Consider the following 16,489-nt stretch of genomic DNA (forward strand, 5'->3'; position numbering starts at 1 on the left):
CAACTTTGACACAACACAACCTGAAGGGCCTCACAAAGGCAGAAACACGGGAAGTGTGTGTACATTGGCAGACACTTTATCTCTGCTATGATTAGACCTGCACAATCATTCCACAGATATATTAGCCGCTTAATCCAGCGCAGGTCAACGAGGTCAGACACAACCCGGTGCTAGATGAAGGCGTGTGCACACATATACAACACAGTGTGTGAATACTTGCACACGAAGCACAGCATAGAGACGTGAGACAAAGTAAAAAACATGATGTGTATTAAGATGCTGGGGAAGCCATGTGCAACCAGGACGCTCCAGTGCTCCTTGGCAACAATTCTCTGAACACTAACTCAGGATTGAACACCACTTTTTCCTCATTTGGTGGTCTGATTGTGGTGATGGAGGACTGCTGTTGGTCTAAAGTTACCTGTAAGAGCTCAGTTTGGTTCAGATCTGGTGGCTGTGAATGTAAATAAACATGAAATACATTTGAGTTCTTTGTAGCATAAGTGGAATTCATGTGGGATTATCAGATATTATAGTTATATTTGAACTGCTAGACATCACTATTTAAAATTTTATTTAATAAAATTATCTCTAAATCGAAATGCAAACTGTACTTTCCTGCATCTCTGTAGTATAATCACTTAACAATAACAGTCAATAAATATACAAATATAAACTTGATTTATATTGTGCTAAGTGTTGTTGTATTAAAACAATACCACTATTAGTACCATGCTATGAATCAGTGTGTAATGAAGCTTCTATATTACATACTGAACCAATGAATGTTTTAATTCATTCAATTATTGCTGAATGAATTAAAACAAAAATAAATTAAAACAAAAATAAAACTAAAAAGTCTCATGACTTGTTGCACTTTTGGATCAAATGACTGTTTTCCCTGTTTGTCACATGAAATCAAACTATGAACAAACAATGCAAAATATTAATTACAGCTCGTTATGTGCACAGAATGTCATGTGTGCTGGTTTGATGATCTGTATGTGTGTATTTGTATGCAGTGCAATGGAGTCCTCTGTCGTTAACACATAAATAGGAGAAGATATGTGAGTAACCATTTATAATAATTAACATTAATAAATTGTAAATTCATAGTTATCTTATCGTTCACAAGCAATTACATGATAAGTCAAGATGTCATTGTTATTAATTTTATCATTTATTACTTTATTTTGACTTCCGTTTTAAATGATATACAGATACGTCCATGACTATGTGGACAATTACACTTTTTTTGCCATTTTAAATTTGTACACCAACACAGTGGATTTTAAATGTGATCATTGCGTGACTGAAGTTTTCAGCTTTGATTCAGGGGGTTTAACAAGTATTACAATAACCATTTAGGAATTACAGTCATTTGTATCCTCAGTATCTCATTTTCAGAGACTCAAAAGTAGTTGGGAGAATTATCATAATTTTAAATCTAATGATTGTATTTAATACTTGTGTGGAGTTAACGCTATTCCATTATCTTATATTATCTTATTGTTAAGAGTTATTGCATTAATGATCTTCATGAAAAGTCTTTAAGTCCTAATGTGGAGGCTGAACTGTAAGCTTTAACTCGCTTAAGAATATTTAGATGACACGTAACCGATAATTGGACGCAGTTGTTTAAAAAAAAAAACTATAGTGTTAATCGCTCACAGTCAACCTGAACACACACACACACACACACACACACACACACACACACACACACACACACACACACACACACACACACTGATGAAGTGTCACATGAATGGCATCATTACACGTCTCTACAGCTAATGACATGTCCAGCAAACTCATTAGCTGATTCACTGGACTGGGTTACAGCATCAAGTTCACTTCAGTCGAAACGCAAACCCACAACATCTGATACACACACAAGTGACACACATGCAGTTTGAATGCAGATATAACACACACACACACACACACACACACGCACGCACACACACACGCATAACTTTCATCATTAGAGATGCAGGAAAGATGCAGAGTGCAGAGTTCTGGCTGAAAATGTTCATTCACTTCCTATCACCATGGTTACAGGTGTTTTAAGGGGAAAATGTCTCCTTTTCGTTCTTGTTTGATTATTTAGACATGTTCGGATATTTTCCAAAGGTTCTGACATGCACTAATAATCTCAGTATAACTGCGCTGAATGGCAGCTGTTTTTGTTTTCGACAATATGGGCAAAGGTGCAGCGGCAAACCTGAGGATGAAGGAAGCCACAGATCAGATAAGTATGGGATTAAATTATTTTTGAATAAATTAAAACTAAAATAAAACTGAAAAGTCTCATTACTTGTTGCATTTTTGTTCCACTGATACTTTGCCGAACACCAGGGCTGTTGTACCTGCCTGCAGCTTTGTGTCTGAACTGAAACTGAAAAGAGGTGGGAAAAAAACCGAAGTGAAACTGGGAAAAAGACCACAGCAGAGAAACCCAATCAGTGAAAGAAGGGTGAGAATATCGGTATCAAATATTGCACTCCTGTAAAATATTTATGGCACATAACTCACTTTCTGGCGAATTATTTTTTTAAATAATTCTTTGTTCTTAATTCGTTGTTTAATAGTAAGGTTAAACAAGTGTCTTTAAACCTTGCGCTGAGCTTAATCAGCAGCACATTTTCAAATATATTTTAAAATTTCTGCTTTATACGAAACATCACTCTTGATCAATCAATTCCCTCTTAAGACGGTATGTTTTATCATTTTTAGCGGTCTTTTATTTTCTATTTTCTGTGACTTATAGAGTTTTGTTTGCTAGAAGAGTTGCTGTATATTTGTGTAGATGAATGTAAATAAAGACCCTGCTGATATTTCTGCAGTCCTGTGGAAGTGAAAGTGAAAGTCAGGCAGGAAGCTTCGCTGGGAAACAGCGGTAAACATCCTCCTCCCCTCCACCCTGCTGTCATGCTGGGGGAGTAAGGATGACAAACTCCCGAGCAGTAGCGGTACAGGAGGCCCTTGACCCCCCTATTTGGTTCGGACCCTTCCCAGCTGTTCGCCTGGCCCCAGGGCCCACGGTGATCGAAGTGATCTATTGTCGGTGTCCGTCCGGCCAGAAGCGGGTAGTCCTGTCGGAGTGCAACGCTCCGGAGGCCCGTGTTTAGCCTGGTCCAGGAAACAGGCCCTTCCTCCGCCTAAACAGGGAGGGACGCTTGGGGACCATCAACGGGACGCTGTGAGGAACGAGGCTCCCCGTCTTCCAGCGGAGGTGGGGTAACTGGCAGGTCACCGAGGATGCGCGAGACGTGTGCACGCTCTGCTCTGCCCTGAGCGCGCGTAATCCAAACCCGTGCGTAAAAACGAACGAATTTTTTAATCAGACTCATGAAAGATATTATTTGTATTCTAGATATTTACCAAAACGGGTAAACAACAATGATTTTTTTTACATTTTTACTTTTGACTTCATGACACAAAGACAACATTTGAGAACCGAGTCTCATGTTTATCTAAACGTACAAATCAAACGTCCTCCGCAGACGCTTCACTTCAGCCTTGTAGTTGAGAAGTTGCAGGGAATCTTTCTGTCTTCGTTCAGAGTTAATTCATCAGGGCTGACAGAGGTCGTGTGAGTGGGAACTTTCTCTGCGTCGTCGGAAGAAGTGAGTCCCTGCAGGGCAGCCGAGCAGTTTTGGAGGGGCCCTGAAACCGATGCAGGCCCCCTCTCAATACCACGGAAAACACTCCTTCTACTTTTTTTGGATGGCAAATCGTCGACATAATATTAAGAGCTTGGGCAGGAAGAAGACTCCTGTCCATGTCTTTGAAGCTGGAAAAGGGGAAAGCAGAACAGCTGATGCCACTTTGATAAGTTTAAAAGGTTTCGTTCCAGTGCGTCAGAGAGTTAAGCTTCAGCAGCATGTGTTTAGATTTTTTTTTACAGGAGAAACAAAGAAAGAACCTTTTAGTGTCTAACATCCCCATTGGACTTTTAAAAACAACATCCCTCCTCTTGAGAAGAGCTCATATTTCATAAAAATGCTCCCACATAAAATTATGCTGATTCAAACATTTTCAGAAAACACAGTAAGTCTCGGTCAAAACAAGAAAAAAAAAATCATGTTTCAAAAGAGCTTCAATTTACTGAATGCGGCCAGTTTGGCGAATCGGGGAATACTTGATACACTTAACTTGTTTGTGCTTAAAAAGTGACATTTTAAAAGTATCCTTTCCCTCTTTCTTTATGTTTTGCCTGTTTGATATTTACTTCTGTTTTATTGAAAGAATGCAAATACCGATTTTTACATCTAAAAAAAAGCCATATAAGTCTCAATGTTTCGGTTTCTGGTGTCCATAGAAGCATCACTCTGACACTTGGACACAGGGGCTCGGGTCGGCCTGGCAGAGCTCAGCCGGGCGGTGATTGATGGCCGAGACCCTCGGCAGGTTGTAAAGCAGCCAGGTTGGATGCTGTTTAGGAGATAGAGAGCAGATAAAGAAGACGCTCAGCGAGAGAAAAAGGGCGAAGGGCTCTAATGGGGGAATCCGGACTGTCTGCGCCGTGATGGAGTGGTCTGTCTCTCTCCTGGAGGCACTAATGCCCTCCAGTTTATACACAGACACACAGACTTCTCACGGGAGACGGGAGGACTCATCTCATTGCCTGCGTTTATCTGGACAAATTATTCATCATAAAAATGCTTCTCTCCTCGAAAGCTCAGACAAAATGAATCCCCGCTGTGTGATAAGACTAAAGAGCCTCTAAACGCTCGTTCGTTCTTCGGGAGACGTGCCCCTGCGTGGTTTTCTCATTAAATTAGACCAACAAGCCCCGCTGGAAATTTCTACTTAAGCAACGAAACAACACGGCAATAAATCAGAGCACCGTGGCTGTAACGACTTGTTTCCTCTGCAGTAATAACAATGGAAGTGGAGGCTTAGGAGTCGATATACTGGGCGGCGGGTCTCCCTCCCTGCATCCAGCTCAAGTTTATTCCTCCTCCATCGCGCCACAATATGAGAAACAAAATAACAAAACATACATCTATCACCATGGAAGACATCGCCTCCTCTCTGCTGTCGCGTTTATATACAAATCTCCCGCTATTAATGTTTGCAGGGTGGAGATAATTTACTTTATTTGCATGGTTAAAGACGAGAAAAAAACGCTTCGCTGTTGTTTCATTTCCCACATAAATCAGGAATTCCTCTGCCGGTAAAAGTCGGTCGTTTGTCAGCCGGGTCTGGCGTGCCGGGTGACAGAAAACGAGAAACAGAAGTCCCATTAGGTAAACCATTCAACGCCGCAATTTATACAGCAGTCCGGGCGGGTTCATAAACACAGCCGGTTGCGTCATGCTGTGTGTTTGCGGTTGTGTATGAGAGATATAGAGGTCTGTCCCGCACTTTTAACGACTCCGAATCAGGGCCAAACACATCAACAGAGAGGAGGCCTGACATCTGAAGATACAATCATGTGAGGAATTTTTTTTGCGTAAAAAGTGTGCGCTTTTCTTTCTCATTACTTCTGTTTTTTATTATTATTTGTTTTGTGTTTTTTTGTTTGTTTGTTATGTTTTGTTTTTTGTTTTTTCCCCACAAACGTCGGACAGGCCTCGGGAGAAAAAGTCCTGAAAAGCCCGAATTTTTAAGCCGCCATGTTTCTACGTCTTTCCGCTAAATCGCGGCGTTGTTTTGGAGATCAAATTGTGTGTTTTGGAGAAGTGTGTGTGTGTGTGTGTGTGTGTGTGTGTGTGTGTGTGTGTGTGTGTGTGTGTGTGTGTGTGTGTGTGTGTGTGTGTGGCCGCTGGCCCTGTCCTGCAGGGCGGAGGTAGACGTTACGGATCACTGAGATAGCGTCTTCCAACTCTGCTTAATGGAGCTATTACTGGCTGCAGGCCTCTGCTATCTAAACACACGCACGCACACGCATGCACTCTCAGCTTTTAAGCTACAGGCTCCAAGACGCGCGAACTTTTACGCACGACAAAGGGAGCAGAGCGGTGATTCACGTCCAGTCTGCAAAGATGTACACTTGTTTCTGTCTGTTTACTTTTTGATTACTTTTGTAAGAGCTTATCACAAAATGAAGATCCTGTTCCTGTTGTTTTAGCCCCTAATCGAACTGTCTGGACAGAACATCCCCAAAAGTTTAATGACATTTACAGAGTGATCTTATAATGTAAGAAACAATGTAAAGGTGACATTTTAACAGGTGAGGACAATCGAGATGTATTAAGATCTAATATTCAAATTTCTGTAAGACAATAAAGTATTAAAAAGATTTTTCTGTTTTTACACATATTTCATTAAGTTTCGTCATTTTCGCTGATTTTGTTGAACCACCTAAATAAAGGACGACTTTTCTTCACGCTGCCAAACCGAACAAAACGTGATCCAGGCGAGAAATGCATGTTTAACTGAATGTATTCTTACTGCGTCATTTCACGAAAAGAAAGAAAACAAAGAAAAACCGGTTATAAATCAAAACGCATTTCCGAAACTGGAGACGAATAAAACACAGCACAGCCGAAAGAATTGCTAGTAAATATCTTGTAAACAAAAAAATAACAATAATTATTTTTAAGAACATGTTTATTATTACTCGGTTCGCTTGTCAAGTTATTATTCATTTGAACTGATTGTGCAATCGTGGTTTTCGGTTTAAATCTTTTGCACTTGAAAACTTTGAAATCTGCACTCTGTTCCATTCAGTTCTATTTCATCCCTGTACACTTCTACACACTCTCAGGCTGAGGCCCACCTTACCTTCAAAGCAAACTGACTTGCTTTTTTTCCCCCTTACTGTTGAATTTTTACTGTCCGCATAACACTGAATCGAAGAAATGATACGACTTTAGGAGTCGTATCATTTCTCTGTTTATAGTATACAGCTGTGTGTGTGTGTGTGTGTGTGTGTGTCAGTTATTGCCCTTTAACTGCCTAATAAAGTTTGTTTGTGGAGCTTGCTGACCCTCCTTCATCATGACATTTAACCTTCTGACAACTATCTGAGCTGTCCTTTACATCCAAACACACACAATGCACGCACACATGCGCTCGCTCTCACACACACACACACACACACACACACACACACACACACACACACACACACACACACACACACACACACACACACACACACAAATGCATGGCTCTGAAGCGGTGATTATCTCCCTCACTTCTCTCTCTCTCCATCCAACCATCCAGAGCCGCCTGGCGCCTCTGCAGGGCCGCAAACAGACAGAGGACAAGAGGTGTAGCATTTCCTATTGTTACCAACTACATTCATAACACACACAGAGCGAGAGAGAGAGAGAGAGAGAGAGAAATCTCACTAAATTCACTAATGTCCCAGTTGTAAAGTTATGGCTTCAAACAAAAAAGAAAAAAAACACAAACCCAAATTCCCTGGAGTGACTATGAGTTCTGTAACAATATTAAATAAAATAGGCTTATAAGTGAAAAATATAATTAGTTAAACTTTGACCTTGGTGCAAGCATGATAAAAACAATAAAAAAAAAAAAAAAAAAAAAAAAAAAAAGCATGGCTGATGTTCTTCAGATCCTGTGGATATTCTGCTGTTTGTTTTCCAAAATGTTACCCTGAAAATGTTCAAATTTAAGTATTTACTTTCTAGTATCTAATCATACTTACAACATAATTGCAGGAGAACAGGGAAGTAACAAGTAACAATTTTCAAGGAAATGCAAAGCAAAATCTGTTGTTAGTAGCTTTGTAAGTGGTGGTAGCTGACAGGGTATTTTAAAAGAAAGGAGTCACAAATTGCCCTGTATAATTTGTACCTGTAGCATAAAAGACTGTGACCAAGTGCATGAGCTCTTGGAGCAGAGATCGAGAAGGATCTAGTAACAAAATGACCAAGTAGTCCTTCAGTATTTCAGAGGTTGTAATCTTCAAAGAAAACATGATTTTGTTTTTTTTTTCAGTAAACAGAGGCAAAGTGATACATTCAAGTAATTTAACCCATCAAACTTGTGATAAGCTTCACTCACCCACATTCTAACTGACTTATCTCTGTTTGTGTGAAAGATAAAAGTCCAATCAGAAGCTCCCGGAAAGGTCGCAGTCTCCCTTCCACGTCTGTCAGCACCACAAACACAACAGCCTCCTGCCTCCAGATGGACAATATACAGTAAAGTGAGTCGCTGCAGTTTGTAGAGCTGAACTCGCGGCGTTCCTCCAGCTTTACTGCAAAACCTCAGAGGACATGTAGGATCCATAAAGTTCACACACACACACCCACACACACAGTGAAGAATTCCCAACACTTGCACTGCTTCTGACAAGAACGTTTAATGTTTTTAAGTGCGACACGATCCTTATTCATCAGCCAATCTTTTCTGGGCAGATGGTGTGCAGCAGCTAGTATCCTAAAAACAGCTACTTGACAAAACAACAAGCTCAAAGAGTCTAAAAAGCTCATGCCTCTCCCTGATCTCCAGGGTGCAGATGTAGATCCATTTGAATAAGAGCAACATTTCAATCAGACTGTTTTTATGCTGAGGGGGATGAAATTGTTTTTAAAAAGTAAAGGATATCCTTTTAATGTTGGGTGGGAACTGGTAACAGCCAAGAAACTGTGGCACTATACATTGAACGTGATGGATATTTGGATTAATATGAGCGACTCAATATGTAGCCTGTTTGCGTCACTAGGTTCTTCTTTCTTGAGTGTGGCTCCACAGAGTCAGCTTCAAGTTTTAAATCTAAAATGAGATCATGCATAGTTCACGGTTAAAGAATTCCTCACTCTGAAGACCCTTTAAGAACACCAAGAGCACCACATTTTCAAAATGCTTGCCCTCCCAACCAAAACTAAATGTCCCATTTCGCTTAACTTGAACAAGTTTTATTTTCTTTCCAATAGCTACTTTAGAGCTCTGGCTACACTGACACACAGAAAGCGAGTGCTCAGTCTGGCGTCTTTGGATTTAATGCTTATTTAAAGTAAATGGAGGCGGCCGTGTGCCAGTCTAAACACCATCCTGCCTTGTTTGGCCCTTTTTTACGAGGACGCGCTCGATGATGACATAGAGTGAAATAGAGAAAGTCGCCGAGGTGTCTACACGGACATCCACACATACATCTGTCTGTTTCTAGCTCCATAGATAGAGCTGCATCGCAGGATATTTACTATCTGCTGGGTTACACACAGGCAACCGGCACAGGTCTGTGTGTGGCCATAAACAGGATCATTGTTAGTTTAGTTTAGTTTAGTTTGGTGTTACATTTACCTTGTTCCCCTTATGAAATTATGACAATGTGCACAGCGGCAGTTATATTTAACATAATAAAATAAACTGCAATATAATAACTTTTTTCTTTTTTTTTTACATCTCAGACAAATTTGCTAATTTTGATCCTAATACTTAAATAAATAAACACTTACATTGTTGTAAGAGAGAAATAGTGAAAACATATGTGGTCACATTTAAAGTATGTTTGGGGGCCCCGTGGGGACCATAAGGCTCATGGATGGAATCATGTCAGATCTTGATTGTGCAGTTTTGTTACACTTTATTCTGCAAAGACTCAAAGAAAGCTTAATAAAAGTCTACAAATGCATTCTGAATTGTTGTAAACTACATATGAAAAACAGGATTGTGTTATTCAGTATCTTTGCAGATTTGAAAGAAGAAAACAGGACCTGAAGGGAAACTTTGCTCTGGGTCATTTATTTATGTTCCTTTCTCTCAGTGTGTTTTTCCCACATTGGATAATAAAAAACTGAGAGATAAATGTTAGAGTTTAGAAAAAAGCTTTTCTAGTAAATTTGCTCTTGATTGCAACACCTATCAGAAATATCAGAGTGTTTGTGTTGACATATGCAATTTCTTTTCATAGAGTTTACCAAATTTAAATCCCATTTCACTTATATAAAGCAAGTTAATACATAAACAAAAATGACTGTATGTCTACAGGAGAGAACCATTCATTTTCCCAAGAGGGCCACACTAAAGGTGAGGTCAAAAATAAAAGTGAGTTCAACCCTCTGCAGCAGTCCCAGTTTCTCATGTGGCCCTTTGGGAAAATGAATTGCCCACTTTTGGTCTACATGGATGTTCAGAAGTGTCCACACAACACAAACACACAGACATGTGAGCCTGAAATAATTTTATTTACTTATTTATTTTTGTGTTTAGTCATCAACTTGTGATGTCTGAGTTTACGCTTTGTCTTTATGATATATCCTAATAGTCCAAAAAAAGGACAGATATTATTTTCTTTGTTTCACCAAATTAATTTTCTTTCCCAGACTGTAAGAAACAACAGTGAAAACTCTACTTCACCAGGACACAATGTTAAATTGTGTGATTAAATTCAGGCGTACTCCAAACTTCCACGTTACTGATTCTAAAGAAGAAGAAGCTCTCCCATTAAAATGAACTACAAACAAACCCCAGCGAGTTTTCTGTGGCATTCACTGTGGATGTGTGTGTATGAAACAACACATGCAGCTGAAAACTGTCTTAAAAAGTTACTTGAATAAAATGAGTCACGTAGATGTTTTGAGCCCGCGCCTTTGAAACGAATATTTTTGATGCAGCACGTTGGCAGGTTCAATAAAGAAGCACTGAGTTAGTAATTCTAATATCGCAGCTGTTTGTGAGGAGTCCAGCTACCAGGCGCCGTCCACCTGCCATGTGTCCAGAGAGGAAAAACTCGCAGGAGGACCAGAGGGAGAGGGGTGAAAGAGGCGAGGGGTCCCACTGCAAAACGGAAAGGGGAGCTGATAGGAGCAGATTAGGCCGGGCTAAAAACGTCAGTCAGTTTTCTTGGAGGAATTTTAATTGCCCCGGGGGGGGACTGCTTATCGGCCCAGAGCGGTTATTAATACAACAGCAATGATAAAGAGGACAGAGGGACACCGAGCAGAGCTGCTGGAAGACGAGGCTGCAGAGGCGCAGAGAGACCGGGCATCACAACATGCAGTCTGCTGAGAGTTCTGAGAGTGAACAAAAATGATAGCAGCTCCGTGTTGTGCAGTAAACAGCGGGGATCTGCGCCTCAGTGGAGCTGCAGTGAGTGACAGGTTTAAAGCGCCATCAGACACTTTTATTGCTCCGCTGTTATATGAAACGGGGAAGTTTTCTGGAGTATTTTACGCACGTCCCTGATGTGCAGTTCAACTTCTCTAAAAAACAGAGTAAAGGTTTGAAAATCTGGAGCTTCGTGGAAGCGAGCGGCCTTTACTGAACCCAGTCAATGTCTCAAAGAATAAAAGCAGTACACGTTTGTACATATAGATTATTATGTGTTCCATCGCATATATATTTTATTTCCTGTCTGCTGTTTTTGACCACTTTAAGCCCCCCCTAAAAGGCAATTTTAAACCCACCATTGTTCCACATTTTGGCTACAAAAATGTCTCCTGGCGCTAAAATTTATTATTATATTATTTTGGGTAATGATTTTCAGAGAAACTTCTACTATTAGTCAACTCAGTTACACTTCATCTACAAGGCAGGAACTCCTGCGCTTAACCTGACCTTGACGTATCACCGCTAACACGAACTGTTAGCCTCTGAAAAGAGCACACGGATTTGCACAGAACCAAGGGCCACGCAAAACTACAAGGACCCCGGGGGTATAACAAGTGTAAACAACAACAATAATAATTTTAAAATATCTGTGTACATTAGATTTAAATATAATAATAAATGTATAGGGCCTAGATATTCGCAGGACTCTTTCTGTGCTTCTTGGAGCTAAATGAGTGCGTAAAAAGTAAGGAAACTAATTTAAGTACAATCTAAGGAGCTTGGAAAGAAAAGCGTCTGGACTTCTTTAAGTTTCTTGAAGACGTTTCATCTCTCATCCGAGAAGCTTCTTCAGCTCTAAGAGAAATCGGTGGAGAGTCCCAGATTATAAGTCCTATTGGGACTGTCCCCAAGATGTACAGAAACATGAAGGAACCGGGCAGTGGGCGAGAATTGTCAGTACAAATCTTAGTTCACCACGTTCAAAAAAACATAACCAGTCCGTGCAAACGCGTCACCTATGCCCCTCCCTCCTCCCCTCTCTCTCTAATTCCCAAACGTTTCTCTTCCAGCCCTCACGGACTTTCCATTTCACACACACCCCTCCCCCTGATACCAGAAGAGGCAGAGGTGCTCCTTCCCCTCCCCGGTCCAAACTTCACTCACAAAGCCCGATATTATATCTGTCAGGCAAGACATCTGCATGGACAAACCCGGGACTAATACCCGTGTTTTCGTGCGATTTATGGCGATGAGGGATTTCAGAGGCTTAACGCACCTCCGATTGCCAAACAAGGGGCTTTTACGCTCAATTATTTGCTAGAGAAAAAAGTGGGGAAAGGCGAAGGGGAGTGCATGTTACTCGGAGGGCTTCATTTCCTCGATGCTGCAGAGCAGGAGCTGGATGACATGATGCTGCAGAGCCCGCTCACCTCCACGCCGTTTTCTGTCAAGGATATCCTGAAGCTGGAGCAGCAGCAGCAACAACAGCAACAGCAGCAGTCCGGAACCCTGGAGCTCACGCACCGGATCCACACCCAGCAGCACTTGTCCCGCTCTCCTCCCCAGCAGCAGCAGCAGCAGCAGCATTTCCAAACCGCGCCGTCCTGCATGCTCGCCGGAGCCCGGGACAGCCCTTCCTTCTCGGACGGAGAAGACAACCTGGCTTACCTCAGCGCGCTTGCAGTGCGGGAGGAAGAACGGGGGGACACCAGCCTGTCTCCGGACATGTACGTGCATCCCGGCCTGCAGGGAGCCAAGCTGGAGGCCGCTGAGCTGGAGGAGCAGGAGAGCAGTGAGTACAAACTCGAGCTGCTGTTGTAAAAACTGCACGAAAAGGCAAAAGACGCGCGTAAAAGTATTTTAAAAGATTTCAACAGGCCTTTTAAAGAAAACCAGAAAGATTCACAGAATAAAGGACGAAAGAGCAAAGCGGATTAAACCTTTAATATGTCATATTTTCAGTGCCCGCAGAATGCTTTACATGTTTACCACAAACTCAGTGACCTGTAACCCAACCAAACAGCAAATAGTAAAAACGCCTCTAATGTTAGCATCAACTTTCACACACCACTTTCTTTGTAACTGATCTGGTCACAGTTGTATGGTTCATTATCAAATTTAATACCAAGAGACTTTAAACTTCATGTGAGCCAAATGGGGAAAACATAATATAGTTCTGTGAAATTTTCTAAATAATATTCGCGTGACCTTAAAGATGACACCCGGCGGAAAAATCAAAAGATAATACGTGCAAAAAATACTTAATGAAATACGTGGAACATATATTGGGTTTCGCGGCTTTCTGGGGCCTTTTGTCTCTGCCCGGCTCTTCCATCTGCACACACGCCGGGCATTATTCCAATAAAGAGCTTCCAAATGGTGGAAGTCAGAAGCCCTGAGACGAATCCAGTAAAGTCTGGAAATGTCAAACACTTTCTAGTGGTTCAGTCGCTTGCCTGTTATTTGGAGTCTGTTATGCTGTCTGGACCGTAAACCGACAATTAGTTTAAAGAGGCTTGTAAAAGAAGTGACACCGACAAGTAGCGCTAATAAACACAGGCGGACACGGCGACTTCGGCTCCTCTCTACAGAGTTCACACAATTATTCATCAGACATAAACTGTTGACAGAATTAGCGGGTAAGTGACTTGCATCCTTCTAAGTTCAGAAGTGTTAAAAATAAATGAATAAATAAACCAACTATAATTAGTCCATTCCGGCGTTCCGTGTTTTATCTTTGAATTGTGGGCCCTGGCTAAAAGCTTGAGCTGCCGTGGAGTGTTGTCTCTGCGGTGACAGGTTCTCGTGGATCTGACAGGTACTGACGGGAGCGTGAGAGCCTGTGGCTTCAGTTCAAAACTTTATTGAATGAGGATTAAAACAATTGGCACAATTGGGAGAAATGATTCCCGTGTTTTCTTAAAGAGATATTAACTTCATACTTCTTCTGTGAATTTCCCAACCTGCCCAGAAAACTGCGGGCTGGTGTCCCGGGAGGAGGCAGCCGAGGGCGGGCAGGGCGACTCGGAGAGGCCGGTGCAGAAGCAGAGGAGCCGGCGGAGACCCAGAGTGCTTTTCTCCCAGGCGCAGGTCTTTGAGCTGGAGAGGCGCTTCAAGCAGCAGCGCTACCTGTCCGCCCCGGAGCGAGAGCACCTGGCGACCACCCTCAAACTCACTTCGAACCAGGTGAAGATCTGGTTTCAGAACCGCCGCTACAAGTGCAAACGGCAGCGGCAGGACAAGTCTCTGGAAGCGACGGGGCAGCACCATCCTCCGCCGCCGAGGCGCGTGGCCGTGCCGGTGCTGGTTCGGGATGGGAAGCCGTGTCTGGGAGGAGCGCAGAGCTATGCCGCTGCGGCTACTGCTCCGTACGGATCCAATCCGTACGGCTATAACGGATACCCGGCCTACACGTACAACAGCCCGGCGTATAACACCAACTACAGCTGCACCTACACCAGTATCCCCGCCCTTCCTCCCTCCGGCACCCCCAACGCCTTCATGAACATGAACTTGGGAAACGTGAGCGGCCTCGGCAGCTCCCCACAGGCTCAAACACACCAAGGGACAGCGGTCACATCTTGTCAGGGCTCCCTGCAGGGGATCAGGGCCTGGTAGCCTCACCATAACAGAACCAGTATCTTTTTTTTTTTAACGGAGTTCTCCAACCCACATTCTTTCCTTTAGAAGTGTGTATTAACCTGGTCAAAATACAGACAGAATACAGTATTGCTTATAACGGATGCGCGTTTGGATTCACTTTTCCGGATATTTGGAGAATTATAGAGAAAATTAGTTTCCGTAATTTGCTGGTTGTCGAATTTCTGAACAGCACAGGCTTGGGTGATTTTTTATTCTGTGGTCCAATATTTGTTGGTGCTCTAGTTCGGCACTGAAGCGCAGGGGGGAAATTGCGCACAAGTTTGCGCATTTCTCCTTAATTGAACTGAAAAAGACTGTTTTTTTAACGATTGTTTTTATCGTTTATATTTTTAGGTTGTGGAGAGACTGAACTGCTTTAAAATGTTTTTTTGGTTTTTTTTTTGGTTCAACAGAGAATTGTTTTAGTCTATTTCGCATCTATTCAAATAAACCCAAGAGATTAAAGAAAGTGCGTTTTGATTCTGTATCCGCACAGAAGCATAATAATCTTATTTTGTGTGCTAAATTTGAGAAAAAACGATTATTATAATACCAAAATACATCACAGAGAAGAAAATGAAATCCTATCTTCCCCCAAATCTGCAAAGAAATATTATTGATAGTATATATTTGCTTCCATACGGTGTAACAGTGAATCAGATGGTGAATATTAGTGAATCTGATTCGTGGTGGCAGATTTTGCTCATAAACACAGGTCCTGGTAGAGACTAGGACACAGGAACTCTTTGTCCCGGTGCCAGGCGACGTGAAAGGAGGAAGTTATTCTCCATTTGAGGTCCTTAAAAGGACGCGATTAAGCACCTAAAATACCCGAAGAGCGAGCTGCAGCCGGGCTAGGGAGCGAGAATAATGGCTCTTATTGGATTGTCGGACAAAAGGTGTGTGGTAGGCAGAGCTGGGCACTCAGCAAAGACAAAAGCGCACAGGGGCCGTGAGATTGACGTCCTAATATTCCCATTTGAGCGACAGGCAGCGGGTTATTCTGCGCGGAGAAGGGGACATGGAGGAAAAATGTGGTCACTTTTGTTCCCCTTCAGGAGGCTTTTTTTGTTCGCGGAGAAAGGCTCTCCGAGATCCCCAGCCGTGAGGCTTCGGGGGCAGCCGGGCTCGAGGTGATGGCAGCGGGGAGGCGTTTGTGTGAAAGAAGAGGGTATTATTGCTACAAGTTTCACCATTTATCCCGAGGAGGAAAATGGACTGGAGAATTTTAAGGGGGTGAGCCCGGTGAGGCTGCAGTGCAGTCTATTATTTCAGTGTGAGGGTGTTATTTCAGCTCATTCTCACAGGTAACAGTCCAAACTCGGAAAGAAAAATCTTCTATTAACACAAATAATTATACAATATCACAGAACAAAATTCACATACAATAGATTTCCTAAGACCGTTGCGCACTACTGAAAGAAAAATTTACAAACGGATATTTTAATATTTTTCGCGCAGGCCAAGGATCCAAGGTTCTTAGTTTGAAGGGTACAAAATCAGAATATTTCCCTGGAATGGTCAGTTGTTGATTCAACTATGAAATAAAGCTACAACATTTTTTATTATTATTTTATTTATTTATTTATTTATTTATTTATTTATTTATTTTCGATTCGTCAGAGTTTAGTCCAGTGCAAAAAAAGGTTAATGACTTAAAATGAATGGACAGCAGTTTGGGAATATTTTCCAACCCAAATTTCTCATATTTGATAATCACTAGTTTTCTCCTACGTAGTAAATGTAAAAATTTTAAAACACAATACAAACAAAGCGGAAAATACTCAAATAGCGAAGATGCCCCCTAAGATTTGTTTGTAGATTAATTTCACTTCACCAATTTCTGATATTTTATAGGAAAAACTAT

At 41.9% G+C, this 16,489-nt stretch overlaps 1 protein-coding gene across 1 annotated transcript; it reads left to right on the forward strand.

Moving 5' to 3' along the window:
- The first annotated feature begins 12,092 nt into the window (after positions 1 to 12,092).
- LOC116315585 (homeobox protein Nkx-2.3-like) lies at positions 12,093 to 16,181 on the forward strand. The gene is made up of 2 exons (XM_031733920.2): positions 12,093 to 12,772; positions 13,952 to 16,181. The coding sequence occupies exons 1-2, from the start codon at positions 12,334 to 12,336 to the stop codon at positions 14,596 to 14,598; spliced, it is 1,086 nt and encodes a 361-aa protein (XP_031589780.1). The 5' UTR covers positions 12,093 to 12,333; the 3' UTR covers positions 14,599 to 16,181.
- Positions 16,182 to 16,489: the final 308 nt, after the last annotated feature.

The sequence above is a fragment of the Oreochromis aureus genome, linkage group 6 (assembly GCF_013358895.1).
Source record: "Oreochromis aureus strain Israel breed Guangdong linkage group 6, ZZ_aureus, whole genome shotgun sequence".
In the NCBI taxonomy this organism is placed as follows: domain Eukaryota; kingdom Metazoa; phylum Chordata; class Actinopteri; order Cichliformes; family Cichlidae; genus Oreochromis; species Oreochromis aureus.

Excerpts from the sequence above, each read along its gene's own strand:
- LOC116315585 (XM_031733920.2), top strand. The coding sequence starts at position 12,334 with ATGTTACTCGGAGGGCTTCATTTCCTCGATGCTGCAGAGCAGGAGCTG. Across the intron at positions 12,773-13,951 it reads GCTGGAGGAGCAGGAGAGCA|AAAACTGCGGGCTGGTGTCC; the intron begins GTGAGTACAAAC and ends CAACCTGCCCAG.